This window comes from Ophidiomyces ophidiicola (genome assembly GCF_022830035.1).
Source record: "Ophidiomyces ophidiicola strain CBS 122913 chromosome Unknown scaffold_5, whole genome shotgun sequence".
Taxonomy (NCBI): domain Eukaryota; kingdom Fungi; phylum Ascomycota; class Eurotiomycetes; order Onygenales; family Onygenaceae; genus Ophidiomyces; species Ophidiomyces ophidiicola.
Window position 1 is genome coordinate 415,304 of NW_026054645.1, and position 26,236 is coordinate 441,539.

Consider the following 26,236-nt stretch of genomic DNA (forward strand, 5'->3'; position numbering starts at 1 on the left):
AGACCCTCAACATCCTACAAACAACACCTTCATCTTCCTAACGATTTCAAGACCAAGTGGATCGTGTTTGGAAAACGCCTAGCGACGCCAGAACGCCATCATGGGTTCTCTGGATACCAGATTTGTGCTTCTTGTCTGCGCAGTGCTTGTGCTGCTTCCGCTGCAAGTCAATGCTTTTGGTGCAGGAAGTGAGTGTTGCAATAATTATCCCTACACTATGGAATACCATATGACAATCACCTTTTGAGCTCGATCCCACTGACGATTGGCTAGACATTGCATCTATTTCTGCGGTTGAGGGTAAAAATTGGCGACATGGAGACATTGAAGATTTGCTCAAGACACTTGCCTTTATCAAAGGCCACAAGTGGACATCAAGCATGGTCCAGAGAGTATACTTTGGAAACTGGCTCAGAGACTAGTACGTATAGTTACTGATGTCATATAACTATCCCACTAGCTAACGGTGCCTTTGTGTCTAGCTCCCAAGCAATGGATGTCGGCACATTACAGAAATTGCAGCCAGAAATTATTCGTATTTTGGTATGGATTCTCTCGATTATGAGTTTCGGCTACGCCACGGGCGAATTCGAGGTCACTGCAGAAAGATTGGGAGTGTATCGACCCGAGGAACACATTGAGTATGGAAACAATGCTGCCGATATCTTCCACTCAGCTTTGCTAATGATAACTGAAGTAACCCAAAAGATTACGCCGATAATAAGGATGCACGGCAGTATGATCAGCGCCTGCGTGGCCCTGTAAGGGCAATTGAATTGGAAATCGACCCAGAAACCGGCATGAAAAATTACATCGCCAATGAACAAGGAGATTGGGCGACGAGTGCAGGCTATGTGAGGTATAGCTTTACTCGAAGCATCCATTTTGGGAGAGTTTACAATCAGGAAGGCCGCGAAGAAGATTTGTTTGAGGCATTACGTTGTCTTGGTCAGGGATTGCATACTCTAGAAGACTTCGGCGCCCACACAAATTATTGCGAACTTGTGCTGCGTGAAATGGGGATGTCGAATGTCTTCCCGCATACAGGCGAAGGAACGATGATAGATGTTCGAGGGCAACATATTTTTCCATTGGTGACGGGCACCTTTGGCATGGTCGACTTCTTTCACTCGGTCATTGGCGAAGCCACAGATCATTTCACCCAATCGGAGATTGAGGGTGCAAACAACGCTCTTGGAAATGCTGAAGCTAATGGGTCAGCAGGACCTTTGGACGGATTATCAGGCATGCTGGGAAACGTCCCTGGGATGGGAGATCTTATCGCTGAAGCACATCAATTGCAACAGCAATCTCAAGCCCAGGCTAGTCAGCAACAACATAGCGCATCTCGGGGGTTTGGCCATGAAAATTACGATGAACCATATGAGCAATACAGAGCATCTGGTGATACCAGTTCGAATGCTCCCGGAATGGCAGGCTTTGACCCACAGAAAACAATCGAACAGATCTATCCCATTCTTGCTTTCAGGGACAAAGTCATTCGAAGAATCAACTCCATAGTGGAGAAGATCCCTGGGCTTGAATCGTTGATGGAAAAAATCTCAGAAACGTTAACTATCTTTGTCTATTCTCTCCTGGCGCCATTTGTCCGGCCACTGATTACTTTTGCATCGCAACAACTACAGCAAGGCTCTTCAGAAGTCCTCAACACCTCTGCACAGCATCAATTCGAGCCATGGACTGACCCTACTTGCACAGATCCTACACACTCGCTGCTTTCGAAAGATCATTTTTCGAACATTCTCAACGACCCTGCTGGAAATGTGGCTGCAACTATTCTGAAATACGTCGTCCCACGAGTTCTCTATGCTTGGCAAGATTCAGACTTCTCCGTCGACCAGGTTGTGCATGATTGTTTAACCGTTTTCCATCACCCTGCGTTGCGAGATACGAATAATGAGGCTCACCAGGCTATGTTCGATGTTGTCCAACAATGGGCACAGTCTAAACAAGATCAAGGAGTGAACCTAGACGAGATTTTAGGCGCTGACAGCGTAAGGGCGGGAAATAACCATACAGGTGGCGGGGGTAATCCCCATACCCACGGACATGGACCTCAACAAAATCAGCCACATGATAGTTCTGCAAGTAATGCAGGCGGTAATGAGGCCAATCCATTCGCCAATATCCCAGGCTTTTCTGCTCTTGCAGGACTCACTGGTAGTTCGCAAAATAATCAGTCCAACTCTGGGTCATCTTCGATGCCATGGGACAAGCTTTCCAACCTCTCTGGGATGTCTCAAAAATTCTCCAAATTCTTCTCCTAGGACGATTTCAATGTACAGAACTATGTATTTGAAGATACTTCGAATGATCTCGTACCGTATCTCAATGTCGTACATCCGCTCGGTGCTGTGTCTATCATCATTCTAGCGGCTATAACCAGAGCTCAATTGGTGATTTCTCGGGGGATTCCCTGATGTAAATATCAATGAACTTTTTTTTTCTCTCTATGCTTTTTCTCTGTTGCTCCTTCTCACAAGGCGTTCTGGCATTGAGTTCATTGAAGCGATTAGGGGATAGTTAAGCTAGTAAGCTGGTTTGAGGTCGACGCCGATCCTCTTTCGAGCTCGCTTTGGGAAGTTTGTTTAAAACATTTGCAATCAATCACGATGGACGTTAATTGTTGGCCTCCGAAATATGCCATATGAAGTAAACATGGCTGAAGTTCATCATTTCTTTTCAAGTGCATTGATTATTTTATGTGCTGTTGATACCCCAATGCATGCCATAATTCCCATTGCAAATAGCCATCTGAGCCCAAAATACGTAACTGTTCAGTGACTTTGTGTTTTCTAGAAAGTCATACTCAGCAATCTATTTTGAAATATGCCCTTTCTCAAAGCTACCAGAACCCACAGAAACGCTGAAGCTATAGCTTCCAGGGATCGCTACTACTTCTTAACATTTTTGCTCTTGACGTTCCGATTTTGGGCATATTGACCAGGAAACCCATATCATACCCTACAACATGTGTCATGCGGGAGTAAGCCTAGAGTTCTGCAAAAGACGGATAATTCCTGGCTCAAGGTGACCATACCTTCGAATTAACAAAAGAAGGCCTCCCCAGCACGTAAGTTTCTTAGTTTCATGATGCTATATGAGGATATTTTTTGGCTGGTATTTGCTCTTAGGCAAACAAAAATGCCAGAACAAGGTTTGCACATTTATGGTGACAATGAATGGGGGCGTACATGCAACTGTCTCAGCCGCCTCAGGTATCACTGTGACTCCGGTTCCTGCTGTTACAGGGTCCATTAGCAAGGGTTCCTCTGTGCTTGGTGGAGGTATGGCTGGGAAAGTGGGAAGTGCAAGTTTGCATACAGTATTCTCTAGGTATGCAATATCCATGCTCTTCAGGACGTTGATAGTTAATTGCGTGATTTGTAGTGTTGGTAGAAAATAATTATCTGTCCCTGGAATCTTTCTCTGCATTTAACCAGCACGCCCGCAAGTGAACCCATTGGGTTCTATAGTTAGTTAACTAACTAGATAGTCAATGCAAGTATCTTGTCAGTTGCCTCTTTATCATCAGCCATCAAGTACGGAGCACTCAGCTTCAGCCCTGCTTAATATCAGTTGATGCTTTAATGGTAATAAGAATCCACGATCTGCGACGGCTTCGGTTCGTATACTTTTAAGCTTCGCCTGCCCCTTGCGCGACCCGAAATTAATGCAGCTGGAAGCTCCAGTAACAGCCGTTATGTCGTGTTTAAGATTGTCGCTAAACGTCACAGATCGTCAATGCGTTCGCGGTTTGGGCGCATCGAAAGGGGCCCATTCTTAGTCGAGTGCCACCATCGCCAGAGAATTTCGCACATGATGAGTGTCATCTGGGGTGGCTGCGGTTCGTATAATAATCATCGCGATGGCCAGAGAAGGTCGTTTTGCTTCTTTGAAATAGTCTCCTTCTCTAGAAAACTGCCACTCTCTGGATTTACATTCTCCCAATACTTCTTTAATCTTAATAGTATAACTACGTGCTACGGCTGAGCCGCAGCTATATTCGAACCTGCAGAGTAACGCCCTGAATAAAACAAGGGAAAGAGGAATTAAAAAAAAGGAACACACAAAGATGGTTTCCAAATCGATATCACTCTTGTCGGCCTGCCTTTTTGGTGCCTTGACTGCTGCAAACCCTCAAAACCCCACAGAACCCACGCCTACAGTATCCTTATGGCTGCCCCAATTCGGCGATGGCGAAGAAAAGATGTCTCTGGGGGCGTCTGTGATTGCAGCTGTGAGATATCCGGCCATAGTAGGCATGCATGAAGCTAACCCAGCGTCCTATGCGTGGAATAGAGGCCAGACATCACATCCTACGCTCTCTGCCCACTTAGTGTCGATCAAAATGTATGCCAGCAGTCTGGAATAACGATTGCCCAAGGCCCGAAGACATATGAAATGACCAACACGATCGTTGACAATAATATGTATGCATTCGTATAATCTTTCCGTGTCTGCTAAAAGTCCTCAAATGTCAAACTAGCGCTAACTTGAATCCAAGCAATGGGAAAAATGAAGTGCGCTGTGAACTCTTTGGTACCAGTAGTGCATCCTGTGTCGCCTCAGTTTCTGCCAGTGCCAGTGGCTCGGCTGAAGCTACTATGACGTCCGCCGTTTTCAGTGACCCTTCGAACATGGTTTTCGTACCTGTCGCCATCACCGCGGGCGCCGATAAGCTCAAAAACATCGCTGCTGCAGCAGAGCCAACTGGTGCCGGAGCAAACGCGGCTTCAGCCAACGGTAGTGGGGGCGCGGCGGCTGCTAGCACAGGCGGTGCACCAAAAGTGACAGGAACAGCAAGATGGCTGATGGGTGGTGCTGCTGCGATGATAGTAGTTGCTGCGTTGTGAAGGGACCTTGGGCGGATGGGCAATGTAAAACTTTTTGGTATTTTACGTTCGATGAAAAATGATCGCCTTTTAAACTTCCTTGATAAAGTAGTTATATAAACTCAACAATAGACCGAAACATGGTTTATATCTGTAAAATTCCAAGACCTATCGGTCTGTATAAACCTATTAGATCTCCCTTAGTAGAAGAGCTGCAGTGTGTGTAGGTACGCCGTTAATTGACTTGATGGGATCAAGAAGCCCAGAGTCCAGCGTGTACATGTTTTGAAAATTTGTCCAAGATCCCAATTCCTACCACTTTTTAGACTGTTGCACTTCCGAGAGAAGCTTGTGGTAGGAGAATGATGTTTTAGAAGAGAGATGTAAAATGAATAGGAAAGAGAGGAAGAAGATGAGGAAGTAGAAGGAAAGGAAGGAGAAGGAAACCAAAAAGAGGGGGTATTCCAAACTCTCCACAAGGAAAAATAAAAGTAAAAGAAAAGAAATCATAATTTCGTGCCCTCGCGACTGTCGCTGAGTCTCCTGGGTCTGGGTTGGGAATCTGGCTCGACTCGATCTTGGCCAGTAGCGGTCGACGGCCCGGGGATATCTATTTCATTGGTCCCTCCATTACCAGCAGGTGGGGCGGGTCGCGGAGTCATCGCCCTTTGTTGCCCTTGATGTAGGCGAGAATTAATGAGCATATGTACCTGCATTCGGACTGTATTCAACCCTGCGCTTATATGGGCCATGTCTTCCCGAAGGCGAATATTTTCATTCATGATAGACATATTTGTACGAGCATCTAAGTCGGATAAAGCGCTGCTGAGTTGAGCAACGTCATCGCGGAGGGACTCGTGGATGGAGAGGAGGTAGGTGGTGGGGTTTGTATTGCCGACAGGAGCGGCTGGCTCTGGCCGCACATCTGGCTCTGGCAGCACGTCTGGCTCGGTCTGAAACTCCGAAATGGATGGAGGTGGTGCGTCTTCAACTACTGGTTCTGGTGGGTCTGGCGCACCCTCTGACGTTGGCAATATAGGAGGGTTTATTTGTAGAGAAGAGCGGATGGCGGCGATACCTTCTTCGAGAACTTCGTTACGTTGCTGAAGCTGCCTAATTGTAGCTTCCATGGATGCAATACGTGTTGACTGCTTTTCAAAATACGGTCCAAGGACAATAATCGGGCAGTATTCTTCATGTGCTGTGATTTCGGATTTGGAGAGCCTGACGTTGCACCCATAGGAAGCGGCGCGGCAAGGGCTTGTAGGGCAGACTTCATCATGCTCCTGAAGTTTGTTCCGACAAAATGTAGCGCCGCAGCCAGAACACTTGATTTCTGCTTGCGGGCATTCTTTCTTAAGATGTCTCTGAAATAAGAAGTTAGTCACGCATTTCACAACGATCTTTGAGTGGATTCATAAGCACATTAAGGTGAAGCTCAGCTATCATCTCGCCACAGTCCTCGCACTCGTGCAACTCATGTAGACAGCGATTATCCGAGGGGGCATCTTTGGCACGGATCATCTTTTTACAGGTCACATCAAGGCATGGGATAGGCATATAGTCACAGTATTTGTCGACATGCGCCTGTATATGGCATCGTTGCACGACTTCGTCGCACCCGTAAGCATTGTAAGGGCACTTTACGAGTATGTCATCACACATTGCTGAAATAAGTCTGGGGGCGCTCTTAATGGCGGGATCGATAGGCGATCGACAAGTGGGACAGAGAACATCGTCCAAAGTATCAAGTCCGACGCAAACATCCAGGCAGTGCTGGCAGAAGATGTGGTCACAGTTCAATTGCATGGGGTGAACGAAGGGACAGTGGCAGATAGGGCACATTAAGTGTCCATCATATTTGGAGGCGATCTCGAGGGATCGAAGATCCACGAGATTTTTGGCCATATTGTCTTATCCAGTGGTTGTAAGTCCCACGTCGATGGAATGTAAGACGTTGCAACGAGTGTGTTGTTGGCAAAAGTGCGTGGGAGGGCGGGATTCCCCTCTGCGTGGGAGACCGTTAGGACAACATCAGAGAACAAGTACAGAACGAAGAGAGAACCTACCTGTCGAGAGGGCCGACTGAACCCCAGATGGAGTTATCAGGAACAAAGCGAGAAAAGGACAGCGGTCATGACAAACCTTTCCCAACAGATGAAGAGGAAGAGAGTCGAGAAGGAGAAAGACGGGATGGGGAGGGGGGAAGTCAAGGCGGCCCAAGACGGGACGATGTATGTAATGGTGTGACGCGACAGTTAGGCAGCGAATTCGGTGAAAATACGTAATTAATACGCGTCGTTACTTACCGGGGCTCTCGCGCAGCGACCGTTTCATCGCCATCTCGACGGCCCAGACGCCGCCCGACGCATCTGGCACCCAACGCAGTGGCCTGAGCACTCTGAAATCCCCATTTCGACGGAACTCGGCCTGTGAAGCTGCAGTGTTTCCCGAGCCTAACCCCCCACGTCTCCTTTTATTCGTCTAACCTGCTGCAACTGCAAATATGAGTGCCCCGGCTCAGCTTTCCCTCCTGGCAGACCATATCAAATTATGTCTCCTAGAGCGACAGAGGGCCATCTCTCTGAACCTTGAACCTAACTCCCAAGATGGAGAGATCTCTCGTTTCTTAGTCTCGCTACGCGAGGGTGTCGAAGGCGTTGAGAAAAAGGCCAGGAGCCTTGAAGAAGAGGGTGACGCGTAAGACTCCTTCCCAGCTGATGAATACCAATGTATCGACTCGGATACTGTCGTTTTTATCTTGAGCATGGAACTAATATTTGATCCGAGACGCAGATCTTTCGGTGATTTTAAAGAAGAAGCCATTAGCATCCGGCAACAGTTGCAGGACCTTGAATTCGAATTCTACGGTGCAGACAATCCTTCTCCACCCTCTAACGAGCAAGTACAAGGCTCCTCATTAACAGGAGGCTTTGTTAATACCAGCAGTGCATCTGCCTCAACTACCCTTGAACATCCCACCCCACAACATCCAATAGCAAAATCTGTCAGATTCACCGATACTCTGACTGCACAGGCCGAAGAGGAAGATCCCAACCGCGAAGCCCTCCTACAACCATATCGGGACTCTCCATCCCCCTCGCTTGACCATTCTGACCTCTCTAATGAGCAAATCCACAGCCAGCATGCCCAGATCATGCAAGAGCAGGATGATCAGCTCGACCGCTTAGGAGAATCAATTGGCAGGCAACACCAGCTCAGCATACAAATCGGGGATGAGCTAGAGAACCAAGTCGCACTTCTCGATGAAGTAGACGGCCATGTTGAGCGCCACACAGGCAGACTGGACGGTGCGCGGCGAAGACTCGGCCGGTTCAAACGCAACGCGAGGGGCAGTCAAGGAATCATGTGGATTATCGGACTGATAATTCTCCTGGTAATCTTGATTGTGATTTTTAAATGATCCAACAACACCCTAGCATCATGGCAGCTTTAACGAAATATAACGCTCCGTTTATTAGGACTGGATCTCGCTTTTTATGCTCCTTGTCAGTCCACCTACCCGCTGGACAAGGAATTTCTTGTCGTTCTTGTATTTTCCTGTATAGGGTTGGACTTTTGGGAGGTTTCCGTTTGGTATGGCGATATTCTTGATTTGGCGTTTCAGGTGCAAAAGGTGCTGTGAAGCACAGATCAGACCCAGATATATACTCTTGCATTTTATTTTGTTCTACTAATGCTTCCCAGCATATATATGATATTCCATAGCCACGTTCCTATCGGACATATTCTTTCCAACCCCAACTAGGCTTTGCTACTTGGCCAGCATGACTTCAGGTCCTTCTCTACACGGGACAGCCTACTTCAGTAAGATTTTGGATTGTTTGATTTCAATTGTTAAATCGTATGTCACATAACTGACATAAGCGAGGTGTCAACAGTAGGTGCCATCAATTTATTTTGCAATACGGTGGGTTACAGTCAAACTAGGAGCAATGGAAAATATCAAACTTCGCAAATCGACAAGTACCCTTCAGGTTAACGCTTCGTTTCCGTTCATGATCTCTTCGCCTTCCCTTTCCCCTCCTTAACCTTTTCTTGAATTTTGTCGAAAGTAGCATCGTGGATTTCTCCCCTATCTGCTTTAACCTACGACACAAGACCCCATATTTAGCTCAGTCGAGGCCTTGTATGGCGGTTGGGGAAACATACATTCTCCTCACTAGAACTTGCCAGCTCTTCTACCCACCCAGCGTTTCCCTTACCTTCCCTTTGACGCCTGATTTGAGCTTGTTTATGCTTTTCAATTTCGTTGGCCATGTTTGGGTGTTCGTCACGATCTTCGAATATCCGGATCATGTCAGCACTGGCTTCCCTGCTTTGGGATTGCTGCTACTTACGTCTGTCTGACTCTTTCAGAACGCTTCGTGGCCCCGAAGAGTGGAAGGACTGGGAGGATATTCCAAGGATAAATTGCCTCCATGGTTGGACAGACGTCCGGGAAAGTTGATATCTGGATATCGGAAGAAATGGCATATCTGGAATTCTAATCCGTCGAGATGTATGGAGTATCTTGTGCTATTAGACAGGTATTGTAAGAATTCCGGTCACAATAAGCACGTAGAAAGGTGGCCCTAAGAGCTACGAACCAGCAAAAAGCCCTGAAATGTAACAAAGCAGGTTCTCCGGTTCTGTTATGACCCCAACAAAAGTCAATTCGTCTGCGTTTGAAAAGACGATATTAAGATGCAAGTCTATACGGAGTACTTACTGCCGCGCTATGTACGCGCTTAGGATATGTTTGTATGGGGGAATCACTTAGAGCTGTATTTATTTACCGAATATTATCAGAAACTACTTTTATTGCATTAGCTTTATGTTATATACCTCTTCAAAGCAAGAAAACCATAAATATGTATGGAAGCTATGATGTCATTGGCGGTATGCTCTCGACAAATGATGCGTCAATGGCGAAGATCTAGGGTCCCCAGGTGCCCACATGGGTGGTGTGTCTTAACTGGTAATTACTGGTTTTAAATATGGATGTTACCAGTGCACAACTGGAATGATGTAGAGTGGCAAGCCTAATAGATAGGCGGTAAAGAACAATGTATCAAGCCTACAGTGCAAGACAGAAAGTATTGTGCACTTATAGTATTAATATACTACAGTAAGAGAAGAACTTACAGTGCCTCGTCAAAAGTGTTGGCACCCCCACCAAAAAGTACATCTGCCAATGTAGTTAGATGATTTTCAAATTTTATTATCTCAACAACTAGATGTCAGAATACATTAAAATTAATAGAAAATGTAGAGAATTACAAGTAGATATACATATTAAAAGAATATAAAAAAATAACAAGATTTAGTATTTGATTTGGTACTCTTTAGCTTTGATCACAGCTTCAACACATTGTGAGATACTGTCAATCACAGACTCAAGATAACTTACTGAAAAAGTCTTTCATATCTTTTTAATTGTTGCAAACATTACTTCTTTGATTACTTCAGAGCTTTTAGATAGTTTTTAAGATATACTTATTTCTTCAGTCTTTTTTAGTAGTATTCCATGATATTGAGACCTGGACTACTCCGTATAGAGTGATCCTTTCAGGGTTTTTATGTCATATGCACTGAGTTAAAGTCCGTTTAGGGGGTTTCAGCAACTGACTTTTGAACAAACAACAATCCCCTTGCACTTTGTCTTACCATGACATCTCAATCATGAATTCACATGATAAGATTACACCCCTATAACCCCTAGGATCAAAACTCCGTACGGAGTACATGGAGACCTCTAGTAGGCAGGATCTACAGAAAATTGTATTGTTGTTCGTTCAAAAAACCAGTTGCAGAAACCCCCTGTTAACCTACAAAATGAGATTTTACTAAAGTCTGTGCAAAGAGATAAAAAGTTCAAAGGCAGGACATCAAGCGCCATGGCTATAATACCTCAAAATCTATACTCTCAAACTGAACGTGTTCTGAAAATAGCAGTCCGCCTTATTATCCTGCTCTCCGATAACCTCCTTTGCATCTCATGCACGGATTTTTCCAAAACTTCGTTCCAAGCATATTTATTATGTGCCGATTTCTCGAAAGAGTGCACCGTTGTAGCCATTACCATAAGGTCCTAAGCAATACTTGCGCCGAAGCGAATGTAATACTCCGTAGAAGAGGTATGCACGGTAGGAGCCTCAACACAAGCCGTCACAACTGGTTTAGCCGGATGTGTGGTCTTCAGGGGTGTGATGGCAAGGCTTCCCCTATGCGTGAAGGACCTGGTCAGTGAAACCCATCTCAGCTAACGAGACTGCTTCTAAATTAGACTTCTGATATGCGGCTGGAGTGATGGCGGGTTTGATGAGGCAGATGTCGACTGGAGCGACTATTGACTGATGTATTGTCAACCCGTCGCTCATAGTTAAGGGTGCCAGCCACAATTGATCTACGGTCTCTAGCCTTCGTGAAAAGTAGTGGTGTGGTGGGAGGCTGAGACGATCCGACTTTGATATCACACTAGCTTTGGTTTAGCGAAAAGCGGCTTCAGTTTCGCAATGATGCACGATAAATCCAGCCGCAAGCCAGGGTTTTTCGCTGTTGCAGCGGCTGCAACGCTCTCCATTAGTTTCTCCTCTCGTTTGTTGTCGTTAAACTCTGCCATGGCCGATATTAATTGACCGTAAGCCCAAACATCATTTTTCCGGCGCATTTCAAATGGTAAAGAGAGAGGATCTAATGCTTCCTGCATTTCCGGCGCCAGCCATCCATGAGTGACCCCTCCGATACCGCTTATATCAATTAGAACGGCATTCCCTTGGTGATCAATCACAATGTTCGAAGGTTTCAGATCCATGTGCGTAATATTGCTGAGATGTAGCTGGTTAAGGGCTTCAGCAATCTGTAGCGCCCATCTGCACCACGGGCGATTGCGTCCGTCCGTCTCCATCAGAGCCTGCTCCAATGTTCCTCCTGAATGGTAATCCAAGAGGATACCTCGCATGACAGATGGGCTATAATCCTGATCGGCTGTCAAGTACGGGTTTTTCGAGATAACAACAGCAACTAGTTGTACGACACTTGATATACCGCGAAAGAGTTTAAGATTCTGTAGTTCTTGCCGAAGTACCACACTGTCTCTTGGGGAGTGGAAAGGCCCGTCGATCTCCTTGTAGATGTACCAGTTTTTGTCATTTTTAAGCTGAACTTGAGAGATCCAGGGTACTGCATGTTGAATTTCTCTCTTTGTCTGGATATCCGATACCCATCTTGTTGACACCGATAATTCCTCAAGATGAGGATATGTCACTCTCAAAGGATCCTCTCGAATTTTGTAACTTAATTTGCTGGCGATCTCAGCAAATCTGTTTCCTGAAGTTGGAAGAGTATTTACATCTGACTTCAAGGGAAGCATATTTGGATGAGGACCTGGGAAGCTCGGTTTTGTCACAACTGCCAACTCTATCTCTGTAACAGTGTTGTCGAGGAGGGGCGGAAGTGAGCCGTAATCAATGTGTGAAATGAAACGTTCAAACTCTAAACGTCTCTCAGATTTCCTCTTCTTTGGCTGGCCGGGCGTCCATCTGGAGGTGACTTTGATGTGCCATTTGTTATGACCCGAGCGAACAATGGCGTTTAGTGAGCAGTGAGAAGGCCGGGACCCTCCAACGCAGCGGTATGACTCATCTTCTTGGTACGTCCGGGGAACAACTTCGACACTGCGTAAATCCATCCACATGAGCACTTCAGATCGTTAGCTCAAGCATAAATGTTGGCAGGAGTGCGAGCGGCAGAAAAGAAAGGATCATTTAGTAAACCACCCTCTGCGGAATGAATCCTATAAGCGAAGTCTCTGTCTGCCGGCTCAAAATAGACTTGAATCTCAAGAAAGAGACGCAGGAAGCTCCCTGAGTTGTGGATATTCTTCATAGGTAGTACTGCTGTAGGAAAACCATTCAGCTGGGGCCATTGAAAGCTGGGAGATGATAAGAAGCTTGGTCTCCACCCGCTAGTTCAAGGTTCTCGGAGTAACCATGTTCCGGTACTCTAACCAAACTTTTGTTAGATGGAGGGTGGAGAATGATAAAAATACACTATGAGAATCAGCAAAGAGTCAAAGGGGTTAAGGAACAGAATTGTTAATTTATCTCAAGCCACATTCAGAATGTGTTTCTTTTCACTGTAGAAAAATAGAATCAGAATCCTCCAGAATAGTGAAATGGTAGTAAATAAACGAGAGTATAAAAAAATGGACATATTTTCTTCAAGATATCCAAGGGAAAAGCTGCGTCGGCTGACCGGAATAAATAGCGAAGGCAATGCACCCATACATCATTTCTGTCTATAACAGACAACAAACAAAGAAACAAATAGCAGAAAAAGATCAAAAAATGAAATTATAACCAAAGATCAAGTAGAGTCCTATCTCACTCCAGTTCAGCCAGAGCCCAAAAATAATATGATCCTGGATATCACGCAAGATTTCGCCCACACATAAGTACCCCACCGTTATCCCAACCATGTAAAAATGTATAAATGTGGTCAACAAGAAAATTCGCTTGCTTGGGGAAGAAAAGAAAAACAAACTCCACAATCGAGTTATACAGCCTTTTTTCAAAAGGTAAACACAGTCGCCGCTCTTTCTATATTTCATCGTTTGGGTAAGACCAAGAGAAAAGTTCTTTTGTTTTGTTTTCCAATAAAAAGAAGAAAGTTTAAGAGAACCACCACATATCAAATGACGGCAGAAACGAAAATCAATGGTGGAAATGCACCGTTTGCTTTCAGTAAATGACTAAAACGTCTCTTCGTATAAAACATTGGATCACCGACGGGAAGGACAGGGGCGGAGCGAAGGTCGAGGAAAGATTGTATTTACAGGTCGAAAGTATTAAGAAGTCGAACGAACGGTGATCCACGAATCGTACTCGAACTTTAAAGGATATAAACCGAAGAAACGGGGACAAAAGGATGGTCGACCCAGCAGATGCAGAAAGGCACCGAACGACATGGCGGAAAAAAAGTGTATACCTGACTGGAAAGAAGTTCTTCTTTCAAATTTCCCCAAGTCATGTTTACCATCGACGTTGGTCAGTCTGCATCATGCCGGGGGAAATGGAGGATGGGGGACTGGATACACGCATTCCAGTACTCGGATTGACAATAGGAATGGCGTTTCGTGTCCGAACGGCAGAAGGTTGATGGAGTTTCATATGATTAAAATTATTTGGGTTGAAGGAACTCAAAGCGGCAGAAGATAAGGAAATAGCGGGAGTAATCTGGTGGGCCGGCTGAATCTGGTGCTGGAGCGGGGAGGAATCCGGAGAAACGCTGGCAAGGGACGAGCGATCTGAAGCAGAAGAAGCAATAGAATGGAGCTACACGATGGCGGGTTAATTGGATAATGCTATTTTCCCCAAGTAGTCAAAAGAAACATACGTCGTCTTCCGTCAAAAGATTGGGACAAAATTCCAGATCATCATCCAGGTCAAAAGACCGGCCAGCTTCAAAACGAGCACGAAAGGCAGTGATAGCAGGGGCTTCAGCCAATTCTCGCATGCTCTTCACCCCACGAAATTGCCTTTGAGCATTCTGGCCACCAACTTTCTGGGTGCGGCGAGATCGGCCGCCGTGGTGGGTGTGGACAGCATGCTGGGCAATATGGGTTGGAGGAGCCGGATGTTGCTGTTGCTGAAGTTGCTGCTGCTGCTGCTGTTGCTGCTGTTGCTGCTGCTGATGTTGCTGTGGGACCTGATGCTGGTGTTGCTGGTGTTGGTGTTGGCTTCCGTGGTGCGGATGGTGCGCAGAAAAAAAGTAGGAAGACATGGGGGGCTAGAATGCGAGGCTCAACGGACACTCAGGAAGTGGGTTGCTCATTCACGATATACTGGTTGCGGCCTGCTTGCGTGGTCGATGGAATTACGGCAGCGGCGGGCGAATCGGAGGGCCGGTGAGGGGGCGGGATCAATAATGGCCACTTGGTCGTGAATAACCGGATCAGGACAGCGAGACGGCTAGAAGCAAGGCAGAACACCAAAGTTAAAAGGGAATAAGGTGAAGAGGACGAGGAATTGAAGGCAAAGAGGACCGGGAGAGCGATGAAGAGGACTGAAGAGACGAAGGAGATGGAAATGGACGGAAGTGAGGGTGTAAAGTGGGATGTTGTTTGAGGAGGCGAAGGCAACGAGCGGGAAGAGGGAGGGAAAGAGTCGGTGTGGTGGACGGCGAGACGGGCGAAGCGCTGGGAGCGGGCGGCGCGGCAGGTTTAGCCGGGGCGCCAAGCATACGCAGCGCTAGCGCAAGTCAAGTGACAACACACGAAAACGCTAATTTGCGGCGTGTTTGGTGGCGGGCGGCCGCGTGCTGATTGGCGGGCAGGGGCAGGCCATGCCGGCAGCTGGCGAATCACGGCACGGTAGGGCAGCGCACTAGGCCGGACCCGGCAGGCCTGGTGGGGGGTGGGGCGCATCCAGACCGGCGAGTGGCGATGCTGGAGCTCTGGCCCCGTTATGGCGTCACCAGCGGGCCAATCAGCGGCGGCCGCCGACAGGGTTTCAGGCCTGGTCGATAGTGCGGGCGTCCGAAAAGCCTCTCTTGGCAAGCGCGATTTGGGCCTAGCGCAGACGATCGTCGGTGACATAAGCAGCGCCGCTCCCCCTCTCCGGCACGTTGCCTGCCAGGCACACCGACGACTCGCGCTGCCTGCCGCCCGCCGTTGCGAACTTGCGGCCGCCGCCCAATCATACGCCCTGGCTCGCTACGGGGGCCGCCGCAGCCTTGCGCGCAGCGACGGCGTGCCTCTCACCCGCAGCAGCAGGATCAGCCCCGAGTCGTCGCCGTGCGTCGCGCAGGCCCGGGGTGCTGGCCGGCCTCCCCCGCTCGTGCTCCTTATCTTATCACCGTCGTACCCGCCGCGAAACAAGATTCTAGGGTGAGCAGGTTCATGAGGCACTGCCCGCCGGCCCTGACGCCGGATTGTGCTTGTTAGTCACACCAGGATGGAGGATGCGCTAAATTGCCCAGTCTTGGTGAAGGCTTCCTGCCAGCCACGCTGGTTCTGCCGAAACTCAGATCCCCGAAAATGCGGAGAATCCTTCCTGGCACCGTAGGCCACCAATCACCTCGACACCGCAATTCGCGCCCTGCTCCGGGTATCAAAAAGACTACTGGCATTTGCACCGCGTCCTGTGCACGCAAAACGAGCCAGGGTCCGTTGTTTGCTTGCTGATGTGGGGGGCTGGATGTCCGGAGTACCTGATACATGGAACATCGCCTTCTAATCACCCGCCTGCAGGTGCCGTATGACGAAGGAGGTAGCACTTCCTCCTAGCCCCGTTTCATGCTTATTATTCGGGCGCGCCCAATTTCAAACATACCAGCCTGGACGCCAGCTAGTTTTCTGCATGGCTCGGCTATTAATAGAAGACCATTATTTGTTCGCGAAAAAAACCTTCAATTCCCCCCAACAAACGTGCGCTTCGACCTCAGAAAAGTAGTACTCCATCAGACCCGCCAACGGTCCTCTCGCTCCCCACGTATGCACGTATGCACGTATGCACTCCATTCTATACTCAGTTTCAAGACCAGATCAGCGGCAAGTCTTCCTTCTTGCTCTGCTTTAGCTGGCATGAATGTGACGAGTCATTTCTGGGCCCAACACTTGGAAGCCGCCCTGTGATAGGCTCTCTGCAAGCCGCTGTGTTTTCTGTCGCGCATCCGAGACAACCATTTGGACAAGAAACCCCGTTTCCGTTCAAGGGTGCTGTTAACCAAGAATAATAATACCGAGTTTCTGGAAAATAATGACTGGGAGTCGATTTGTTCCCGTTCGTCCTACCCCAGCCCCCTGATATAGGGGCCAGGAAGAAATATCCGTAGAAGCTATCATTGTTCGGAACGGAGTTATAATTAATAATGGCTCCAGCTAAGAATTGAGGGTTGTAACTGATCTTCATTAGCCGGCATTCCCGCTTTATGTGGGTAGCGATCTGGCCATCATTTATCCAATCCACGACTCTTCACAAATCTTCCCACCTGCTCCCTACACAACTTATCGCTGTACTGTTCCCACACCTCATATAGAGAAACGATTTCTTGTGTACATTCAACAACTGCTTCGATGTCCACTTCACTATTCGCGATCCAGTCAACCGTACTTTGTATACGGGCCGGCATACTACCGCTCGGCCTGTCTGTCATCGCTGATAAAACGTTGGTGCATCCTTCTCTTAATGCTCCCGTAACCGAAGAAGGCCCCGAGGGAATGAGAACGGGCTGCTGGCCTACCTTGAATATCACGGCGATACACAATGCTGTCACCGCTATCACGTGTGGAGGATGTAGCAGCGGCAGGTCGGTGAGATAATGGTCGTTGATGATAGACCATGCTAATCCTAACTCCTCCGATGTCATTGGAATGGCGCTCTGAAGCTCTGAAAGCGTTCGGTACGGATGATGCAATATCAGCTGCGAGTTCAATTCGGATATAAGCCAGAACTCGCATTCGCCGATCTTTGCGCCGTCAGGGACAATGAATTCTAACCAACGTAAGCCGGGTTTTCCCCATATATCGTCCTAGGCCTCCAGTGATAAAGAATAAAAGGGGGATACGAACCTGGCCAGAGCCCCCTTGCCTCTCCCAGAACCAGCCTTATATGCTGAGGGCATTCCTCAATTTTACACGCAAGGTAGAATGCCGTCGTAAGTAAAAGATATGGATTTGTCCGTCGTATTTCCACCTTGGTGTAGAACCTTTTTACATAAACTTGAGCAGTAGCGACTGCTTGTTGCCGTACTGTCAGTCGTTTCGATAGCTTGTTCAACTCTAATCGCAAAGGTTTAGGTCAGTACCAAGCGACAATGAATCTTCTGGGTATTCACAGCATATGGCTCACGTTGGTGTATGTATATGTTAAAAAGTCTAAGATCGGGCAGAGGATATTGTTGAATGAATGCTCGTTCGGCGTCTGCAAGAGCCTTTCTCGCTTCGCCCAGCTCCTCACGATCAAAGAGCCAGGAGTGATACTGAGTCGAAGCCCAGTAATCAGCAGCCATTGAACTGCGACTTCTCACTGTACTAATTACGGCGATCCAAAATAGCCGTCGCGCTGTATCGGATGAAAGAGGTACGCAGGCCGATCCGGAGCCAAAAAAAAGGTATTCAGAAGCCGTTTACATCGTCGATATAGCGACGCAAGTCATGGCCACCTGACGTGAACGGGCGCCGCATGCCAGTTTGCACGCAGCAACGCAGCCAATTCGACGTCAAATACGGAGTACTCCGTACTGAGTTCTCATACTCCGCAGCCCGATCTGCTCTGTTCGCGCCCAGCGAAAAACGTCATTAGGTCTGTTTGAGTTGTTTGCCTGCTAATGCCAAGAATAGTGCCCGCCGGCCAATGAAAACGCGCAAAAAGCCATCCCACTCAGCAGCTTTACTGATGGTTCAAAAAACTCCTGCTGACCGTCAGGCTCTGAAGTCATCTGCGCTGTCTGTGGTTTGGGGATTTCCTACACGAACTGATCTAGGAAATGTTCTGAGTACTGGATATCTGATGTATGACCAACGTTTGCAACACCCAGGACGACACCCGCTTCTGTGCGGGAAACAAACTGGATGCATCAGCAAACTTGTTTTGGTCCTATAAAGAGCAATTTGTTGTGCTAAAAGATATATTTTTACCACTGCTCTCGAACAATGAGAAGGGAGTCACAGCATGAGCGCGGACAGAGGATCAATGACCTCTGGGAGATCCTCGACTCTCGTCACTCTGGGGAGGTTGACCTGAATGACCTGCAGAAGGGCTTGAAGAAGATGGATCACCGTGAGTTTTTTTCTTTCATATTTCTCCCAAGGTTGATCAGTGGACTTTGTGTTGAGATGTGTACTAACAGATAAATTCAGCTCTTAAAAATGCAGACTCCTTCGTTAAAGATATCCTGACAGCTGTTGACTCGAGTGGGGATGGTCGAATCCAGTTTAATGGTGGGCATACCAACTGCATGCAATGGTGTTTTATATTCCATCCTCTAATATATAATTCTAGAATTCGAAGCCTTTGTCGAACACGCAGAAAAGGAACTCGGGCAACTTTTTGAAAGTATTGATCGCAACCATGACGGCCATGTGAGCAAGGAGGAATTAAAATCTGCGTTTGCACGCGCCGGCTTAACAGTCCGTAACTCTAAGTTGGACCAGTTTTTTTCCGACGTGGATACAAACAACGATGGAGTCATCAGTTTTGAAGAATGGAGGTATGTGGGGTGGTCTGTTTGACTTTATAAACGTTCTGGGCCGCTCACTGTGAGCAGGGACTTCCTTCTTTTCCTTCCCGCGAATCCAGCTCATGGCTCCAATATGAGAGCCCTGTTGTCCTACTATTCGGCAACAGGAAATTTAAATCCTGAGGGTGATGTGCATATAAATGAACCATTTCAAGGCTTAGGTACAGACAAACTCCCTTAAATCTTTCCTTTATATATGCAAAAAACCGCCCTGTGGGTTTATTTCTGTTTCTCATCTTTCTATTACGTCGAGCAAACCAGTGACCATGTTAGGTCGCGATTTTTACCCAGATACCATATGTCGATATCATCCTGATGGCTCAGTGTCTCTGCTCGAAGATTCTGAGCTACAGTGGCTTTCTCTACCCTGGACTGTATCGCTGTGGCTTTATTGTCGGTATCTTGAACACATATTGACCGAAAGCACACCTCACATAGGCTACTTTCTTGCCGGTGGAGCTGCTGGTGTCGTGTCCAGAACTGCCACCGCACCGTTTGATCGACTAAAAGTATACCTGATTGCCCAGACAAAATCCCATAACATGATAGCAAATGTCGCGAAATCCGGTACTGCTATCGAAGCAGCGAGTTGGTTGACATGGCCAATTGTCCAGGCAATGAGAGACCTATGGCGTGCTGGCGGCATAAGGAGTTTGTTTGCTGGTTTGCTCTCACCCTCGATCGCACTTCGTATTCAAAACACTAACAGTCAGTAGGAAATGGTTTAAACGTTGCCAAGGTTATGCCTGAATCTGCTATCAAGTTTGGGGCATATGAAGTGAGTGCCTTGTGACTAAGATGACTCATATACCAACTTACACGTTTTCAGGCGTCCAGACGTATGTTTGCAGGAATCGAGGGCCATCATGATCCCAAGCAGCTGCTTCCAGTTTCCCAATTTTTGGCTGGCGGCATAGGCGGCATGGTTTCTCAGTAAGAGCACTAGTCATGGTCGATATACTCTATTATTCTAACCGTTTAGGTGCTTTGTTTATCCTTTAGATACCCTAAAATTGTATGTACTTACTCTATCACCATCGGTTTTGTATTTTTGGAAGCTAATTTCCTATAGTCGTATGCAATGCGAGACCGTCGAAGGTGGCCTTCGAGGAAATCGGCTCATTCTCGCAACCGCCAAAAAAATGTGGTCTTCAAATGGCATTTCTGCATACTATCGTGGACTTCAACTTGGCCTTATAGGAATGTTCCCATATGCAGCCATTGACCTCATGACATTTGAATACCTGAAATCAACTCTGATTAGCCGCAAGGCCCGTCTTCTTCATTGCCATGAAGAGGATGCACCACTTAGCAACTTTACCACAGGCGCCATAGGAGCCTTCAGTGGTGCTCTCAGTGCATCGATGGTATACCCGCTGAATGTTTTACGTACCCGTTTACAAGCCCAAGGAACTATTCTACACAAACCTACATACACTGGTGTCGTGGACGTGGCACGAAAAACGTTTGAAAGTGAGGGCCTGCGTGGCCTTTATCGAGGTTTGACACCGAATCTATTGAAGGTTGTGCCATCAGTCTCTATCAGTTACATCGTGTATGAGAATTCCAAGAGGATTCTTGGATTGAATTGATTAAGTGGACCCCTGGAGCTACTCGTCTCTTCAACCGCATAAAACAATTACCTCTTTTTCCACTACGGATGAAATATCGAAATCATTGAGTGACTCTCCCGCGTCCTTGTGCCCCATGCCCAGTGTGAAGAAATCACCATTTCTGTTCTGGAGTTGATATTCCTTTTCGCATTCTAGTTTTGCATAGAGCATTTTGAGCGACATTTCATACTTTTCTTATACCCCTGTACTTTAAAAATATGCACCACTGGCATATTGGTGCTGAGACTTGATATCGTACATAATTTCATGATGTTCTTCTAGAACTTGCAGTGCAATCAGTGCACGCCAAATCGATTCGTTGACCCTCTCGTTAGGAATAAGCCATGGAACAGCACCGCGGAAAACAGGTATTAGAGCCATTGCTCCTAGCATGCGGCCTAGCTATTTACATTATGAAATGTTGATATATGGAACAGTTTGCATTATCTGGACCAGTCATGCTGGTAAATACATCAATCGTGAATAATTTGCCCTTATTTCGTCAAAACGGCTCGAACCTCCTCATCTTTCTTCAAGATATCGGGCACAGGTCCCAAAGGGGTAATTGCAAACTGATTGATTTGCCCGTGACTTTTCGTGTAGTGTTTTTTGATATGTTCGAACTCTGTTGTCTCTCCAAACGCCGGTATATCCCAGTATAAGTGCCTCATCCAGCGGTGAATAGCGGGGTACCCAGAGCGAATGTCACGGATGTTGCATTTAAAATGCTGTACGTAGACTGGATCGAATCGAATAATTGTAGTGTAGAGACGGATATCAGCCTCAGTCACAGTGTTGCCAAAAAAGTAGATACTAGACGGATCGGCCGGATTGTATTTCGAGGCGAGATGCGATTCAATACGGTCTAGGGAGGAAAAAAGCGGGATGACGGCAGCTTCATAGGCATCTTGAGTCCTAAAATTCGGGATCGAGTAAGCATTTTGTAGTATCTCGCCCCGTCAAGCCAAAACCTACGTTGCGAACCCGCTTTTATAGACACCATTGTTAACAGTGTTATAAACCCACTCGTTTGCCTCTTCAATGCTCTTCCTCAGGGTTTCTGGGAAAAGATCTACATTTCGATACTTCTCAGGCAAAATATCGTCGAATTCATAATAGAACATGCGAATGATTTCAGCACTCTAGCGTCTTGTTATTATATAGGAGTCATTCAATGTCTGATCACTGATGCCTACCTCATTGCTCACGATCCGCTTTGCCTTCTTGTCATACAATGTTGGCACGGTAAATCTACCGGTATAATCCTTGTCTGACTCAAAATAGAGTTGTCGAAGGTGTGTGAAGTCGTGCAGCGGATCGGGGTGGGTTTCTCCCGGCAATTTCTCGTCCGCAACTGCGAAACGCCAGCCTTCGAGATTCGTATTAGCTAGGAGCCATAGTAACAAAACCAATGGCGAGTGTTGTATCTACCTTGCTCTCCCATGTGCCAGTGCACAGATGTAATGGGTATGAAGTCCTCCAAGCCTTTCAGCTTCCTGGTGACCAATGTTCGGTGCGCTGGGAATTAAGAATCAACCATTGATCATTCACAAGCTCCATAGGGCGAAAACATACCCCAAGGACATGCATAGGAGACATAAAGGTGGTAGCGATCCTTTTCCGGGGGAAATTCCGCTCCAGCTTCTCTAGATATCCAGTTCCGAAAAGCCGACGGCTTGCGTCTGAATTCTCCAGATTTATCATTGGGATCTACCCAATTAGTGATTTTACTCGCGGTCTAGCAAAATAATTAGGCCACCATCTTGTATTCTTTGCGGGCCAGTTGGGAACGCACCGACATGTTCAGTGCAAATACAGGGTTCTTGGCAGACGTAAGGGGCTTTGCGAGACGGGATGGAGACTTGAGACTGTTCAGCAGCAGAGAATGCCGAACAGCGGGTTGGAACATCAGAGAAGCTTGAAAATACGATGATAACAGCGAGTGTAATGATGGAAGACCGCACTGCAACCACCGCAACTGCTTTATAGTTGGCTTCACGGATAATCTTCGGATTTCGGCCCATCCAGCTACTGCATGGTGGCGCATGACAAATCTGCAAATAAGCATTGCGAGGGTCTGGATGTCTGGTTATGAATAACATTGCTAAGCATAGCCTCATGAACTAATAATCTACGGGCCACTGGAGAATCAAGGCTGAGGGGAACACTGCTCATTCTGGCCATGTAGTTATTTCGTTCATTACACATCAATGAGCGAAACATCTACTTGTCTAACTTCACCATCACGTAAGGAATCTCGACATCTTCTCCAGATTGATCATCCGCTGTAATCTCAAAAATGATATTCCTTTGATGCTCGGGAACCTTCGTCTTGCTGATATGTTCGAGTAAGTCGCTCATCCTGAACATAGCATATCATTAGCCAATGGGTACGTATCTAGCTCCGGCGAGGTGGGACTTACTTCATTGGCAACCGGTCCTTCACCTTACTTGGTGGGTAGAAGCTTGCGTATAGAAGGCTAACATTGGAACTAACCATGCTGATGTCTAATCCTTTCGCTTGAAATACCTTCAAAAATTCAGCGAGGGGAATATCATCAACTTCGAACCGATCCCAAAGCTTGTCGATAGTCTCGTCGCCCGTTTTCCCTTTGTATGTTCCTTTTGGACTCGCGATTGGTTCACTAAAACCGAAGAATGGAAGGGCCAAATTAATAAAGCCATTTTTGTACTTCTCAATGTCTTTCTTGCCATCGATGATCTTGTATAGTTCAAGTATCACGAGGCCAGTCACAAGTGCCGTTGTGGTGGCAATGGCAGGAATAATTTTTCCAGCAATGAATTTAGTCTTGTGCCGGTCTGCTTGTTGAATATCATAATTTTCTGCTCGAAGATTACTCGCTGCTGCTATAAAATCGATATGATGGTTGGTATCGTCGTCTTTTTCAAATTCGACAGGTACAAGTTTGAGTCCTGAGAGAGATTTAGGATTTGGAAGGGCGCTAACAATGCGCTGGAGCTCTTCTTGATCATCGGGCAGTCCTCCGGCAGGTTGGGCATTCGGGTCAGGTTCATTTTCGTCGGCCTGAATTTTAACGCCGGCGCTCGGGGCGAATTCCGGTATTATCATGTTTTCAACGATATTTAGATAATAGGCCTTATCAACGCCTGGGTTATTGATATTATAATTAAAGGCGTGAAGGTTTGCGGCAGCAATAATGAAGGCAAGATGCGTTGTGCTAGAGCCATCAAATTTTAAGGGTGTAGGAGCACGTTTGGGCCCGGACCAGAAGGGAGTACCAGAGGATGTTTTCGAATCTTTTGGAAAATTGTACAAGAGTTGTTGGATAGCGTTATTGTATTGCTTCTCAAATTGATGTCTTGCCCATATAACGCAGTCATCGAAAGTGATTGGCTTCTCAGTGACGAGGTAATCTCGTACATTCTCCAAGGTCTGTCTCTCCGCCCCAGATTTCTTTAGAGTATTTTCAATATAGTTAGGCTGAGTAAGGTAAAGATTAACTGATTCCGGAGGGCCAACGAAATATGACTGAAACAAATCTCTGGCCCAGGCAATTGTGTGCTCAATCCGGTTGGGGAAGCTTCTCAGAGTGCACATAGGAAACGACTGCTCTGGAGGATCATGAGAGCTGGAATAGGATTCCGTGACATGTGGGAGTACAACTTGGGTATTTCCTTTTGTGCCAAGGGTGCCGCTCTCAAGCAGAGGCTTCCGGAAAAATACACACCGACGATCAACGTAAGTTCTGGCATCGACATTATCCAGGGCATTCGTTACTCCGTCAAGACGTTCCCAGAACTTCTCGTCAAAAACATGCTCTGAGTCGGAGCCGACTCGTTCTCGGAGTGTAGTAATCTTTCCTCGTAGCTCTGGATTCATGGCTTGGACAGCAGCCGCCGCACAATCACTCTTGAGCTTACCAACATCATTAGTACGGAACAAGAATTGACGGTTGAGGTTACTCCGTTCAATTTGGTCCATATCGGTTACTATAATTTCACCATCCGGCCCAGTAGCTAAGCCAATCATGGCCCAATTTTTTAACATTTCACATCCAATTGCGCCGGCACCAACGAGAAACTCTTTAATATTTGCAATTTTATCCTGAAATTGTTTTCCAAAGACGGCAATTTGGCCATCATATCGTGTGCCTGTCGGTTTGCAAAGTTCCTCTGATCTCTCGACTGAGGTCGGGAGGGACTCAAGCGAGTCAAAGTACATCCATTGCACAATGGGGTGAAATTTCCCGGACACAGCTTTTAGAACTTCTTGGGCGGCTAAGCCTCCAAAGAAAGCAGCCATAGGGCATAGGTCACCACGGGCCTGATAGCTTAGCTCTTTAATAAGTTTTTCATCCAGCTCAATGCTTTCCTCACTATCCTTGGCGAGCGCCTGCGCAAGTTCAAGGACGAGGACTGCATCGCTTTCGTGATGAGGACGGGGTAACTCTCCGTTATGAGATTCTGCAAATTTATGCAAAGCTTGGATGCCAACATGCAGTTGTGGTGGGCGATCGAATTTAGCAAAGTCTGAAAAGACGAACTCTGGCTGTTTGATTTGTTCGCTGAATGGCTTGAAATCGATGAATTTTGGCATTTTCACTTGGGTATAAAGACCACCAGATTCATAAGCACCTAAGCCACTGACATCACCGACGGAGAATGTATAGGGACCTTTGACTACCACTTTGCGCGGATCAGCATTGTTGAGTCCCTCCATGCCTTTGATTTCCGTAAAGGTCACAAAATCTCCATCTTCCAATCCATGTCTCGTCTCGTCGAGAGCAGATACGAGGCCTTCTTCATTTATACCAGCAACAATACCACTAACTGGCTCCTCACCGGTGTTATCCCCTACAGTGAAGTTCTTGCCGAAGTCGGTAAACACATAGCCGAATAATCCAAAAGTGTCTGTAATAAGCACGTAAATTCCATTTTGATGGCAGTAATCAGCAATGACCCTCTGGTCTTTTAGTGAGGTCGCAGTCAGCACAACTATTTGGTATTTTTTTAACTGAGGCAAGTCTTCGGTTAAGCTGTCAGTTTCATGTATGCAGACTGGCGTATAGGAATTGAGCTCCGCTACACGAGGAACGGTCACATCTGCGCGGCGCTTGCCAACGTCCTCTGGGCGTAGAAAGAATTGTGATGATAAATCGGCAATTTGAACAGGGGTGGGATCGTAGAGGGTGAGTGATTTAACTCCAGCGAGGGCGATATTCTTAGCTAGATTGCAGGACGATTAGCTTCATTGAACAATATCACATTTAGACGACGAATACCTATTTCAACACCAAGCCCCTTGAGACCCACGATCAAGACATTTGACGAACCCATACGCTTCATAGCCTCATGGCCAAGAACGTAGCTAATAAGAAAGTGAGTAGGCAATGGAGAATGGAAACAGACAGTTAGATGGAGACCTACAGCTGCCGGCTGTACAGGGACTCATCAATTTCGCCATGCTTGATTTTTTCCACTGTAGATTCAGTATCAATATCCATCTTTGTGGCCTAGTAAAATAAATCAGTATCGAAAACG

General features: G+C 46.8%; 12 protein-coding genes across 12 annotated transcripts; 5 read left to right on the forward strand and 7 right to left on the reverse strand.

The window, feature by feature from the left end:
• Positions 1 to 100: 100 nt before the first annotated feature.
• LOZ57_002001 (uncharacterized protein) lies at positions 101 to 2,288 on the forward strand (the record flags this gene model as incomplete). The annotated part of the gene is made up of 4 exons (XM_049251083.1): positions 101 to 188; positions 274 to 421; positions 483 to 641; positions 698 to 2,288. 4 exons carry the CDS (start codon positions 101 to 103, stop codon positions 2,286 to 2,288), a joined length of 1,986 nt encoding a protein of 661 aa, XP_049109933.1.
• A 1,808-nt stretch (positions 2,289 to 4,096) lies between these two features.
• On the forward strand, positions 4,097 to 4,877 carry LOZ57_002002 (uncharacterized protein; the record flags this gene model as incomplete). Its single annotated transcript, XM_049251084.1, has 3 exons — positions 4,097 to 4,261; positions 4,324 to 4,454; positions 4,529 to 4,877. The coding sequence occupies 3 exons, from the start codon at positions 4,097 to 4,099 to the stop codon at positions 4,875 to 4,877; spliced, it is 645 nt and encodes a 214-aa protein (XP_049109934.1).
• A 485-nt stretch (positions 4,878 to 5,362) lies between these two features.
• On the reverse strand, positions 5,363 to 6,764 carry LOZ57_002003 (uncharacterized protein; the record flags this gene model as incomplete). Its single annotated transcript, XM_049251085.1, has 2 exons — positions 5,363 to 6,223; positions 6,282 to 6,764. The coding sequence occupies 2 exons, from the start codon at positions 6,762 to 6,764 to the stop codon at positions 5,363 to 5,365; spliced, it is 1,344 nt and encodes a 447-aa protein (XP_049109935.1).
• A 598-nt stretch (positions 6,765 to 7,362) lies between these two features.
• Positions 7,363 to 8,280, forward strand: LOZ57_002004 (uncharacterized protein; the record flags this gene model as incomplete). The annotated part of the gene is made up of 2 exons (XM_049251086.1): positions 7,363 to 7,556; positions 7,653 to 8,280. 2 exons carry the CDS (start codon positions 7,363 to 7,365, stop codon positions 8,278 to 8,280), a joined length of 822 nt encoding a protein of 273 aa, XP_049109936.1.
• A 593-nt stretch (positions 8,281 to 8,873) lies between these two features.
• On the reverse strand, positions 8,874 to 9,353 carry LOZ57_002005 (uncharacterized protein; the record flags this gene model as incomplete). Its single annotated transcript, XM_049251087.1, has 3 exons — positions 8,874 to 8,966; positions 9,030 to 9,157; positions 9,218 to 9,353. 3 exons carry the CDS (start codon positions 9,351 to 9,353, stop codon positions 8,874 to 8,876), a joined length of 357 nt encoding a protein of 118 aa, XP_049109937.1.
• A 1,978-nt stretch (positions 9,354 to 11,331) lies between these two features.
• Positions 11,332 to 12,555, reverse strand: LOZ57_002006 (uncharacterized protein; the record flags this gene model as incomplete). The annotated part of the gene is made up of 1 exon (XM_049251088.1): positions 11,332 to 12,555. The coding sequence occupies one exon, from the start codon at positions 12,553 to 12,555 to the stop codon at positions 11,332 to 11,334; it is 1,224 nt and encodes a 407-aa protein (XP_049109938.1).
• Positions 12,556 to 13,891: 1,336 nt separating this feature from the next.
• LOZ57_002007 (uncharacterized protein) lies at positions 13,892 to 14,642 on the reverse strand (the record flags this gene model as incomplete). The annotated part of the gene is made up of 2 exons (XM_049251089.1): positions 13,892 to 14,194; positions 14,256 to 14,642. The coding sequence occupies 2 exons, from the start codon at positions 14,640 to 14,642 to the stop codon at positions 13,892 to 13,894; spliced, it is 690 nt and encodes a 229-aa protein (XP_049109939.1).
• Positions 14,643 to 16,811: 2,169 nt separating this feature from the next.
• SSN8 (RNA polymerase II holoenzyme cyclin-like subunit) lies at positions 16,812 to 17,870 on the reverse strand (the record flags this gene model as incomplete). Its single annotated transcript, XM_049251090.1, has 3 exons — positions 16,812 to 17,353; positions 17,431 to 17,640; positions 17,711 to 17,870. 3 exons carry the CDS (start codon positions 17,868 to 17,870, stop codon positions 16,812 to 16,814), a joined length of 912 nt encoding a protein of 303 aa, XP_049109940.1.
• A 643-nt stretch (positions 17,871 to 18,513) lies between these two features.
• LOZ57_002009 (uncharacterized protein) lies at positions 18,514 to 19,281 on the forward strand (the record flags this gene model as incomplete). Its single annotated transcript, XM_049251091.1, has 4 exons — positions 18,514 to 18,640; positions 18,721 to 18,801; positions 18,863 to 19,070; positions 19,128 to 19,281. 4 exons carry the CDS (start codon positions 18,514 to 18,516, stop codon positions 19,279 to 19,281), a joined length of 570 nt encoding a protein of 189 aa, XP_049109941.1.
• Positions 19,282 to 19,366: 85 nt separating this feature from the next.
• LOZ57_002010 (uncharacterized protein) lies at positions 19,367 to 20,692 on the forward strand (the record flags this gene model as incomplete). The annotated part of the gene is made up of 5 exons (XM_049251092.1): positions 19,367 to 19,763; positions 19,817 to 19,878; positions 19,930 to 20,033; positions 20,083 to 20,115; positions 20,173 to 20,692. 5 exons carry the CDS (start codon positions 19,367 to 19,369, stop codon positions 20,690 to 20,692), a joined length of 1,116 nt encoding a protein of 371 aa, XP_049109942.1.
• Positions 20,693 to 21,207: 515 nt separating this feature from the next.
• ECM4 (S-glutathionyl-(chloro)hydroquinone reductase) lies at positions 21,208 to 22,781 on the reverse strand (the record flags this gene model as incomplete). Its single annotated transcript, XM_049251093.1, has 6 exons — positions 21,208 to 21,628; positions 21,689 to 21,855; positions 21,910 to 22,082; positions 22,145 to 22,231; positions 22,289 to 22,451; positions 22,509 to 22,781. 6 exons carry the CDS (start codon positions 22,779 to 22,781, stop codon positions 21,208 to 21,210), a joined length of 1,284 nt encoding a protein of 427 aa, XP_049109943.1.
• A 155-nt stretch (positions 22,782 to 22,936) lies between these two features.
• UBA1 (E1 ubiquitin-activating protein) lies at positions 22,937 to 26,199 on the reverse strand (the record flags this gene model as incomplete). The annotated part of the gene is made up of 4 exons (XM_049251094.1): positions 22,937 to 23,075; positions 23,137 to 25,921; positions 25,978 to 26,063; positions 26,123 to 26,199. The coding sequence occupies 4 exons, from the start codon at positions 26,197 to 26,199 to the stop codon at positions 22,937 to 22,939; spliced, it is 3,087 nt and encodes a 1,028-aa protein (XP_049109944.1).
• Positions 26,200 to 26,236: the final 37 nt, after the last annotated feature.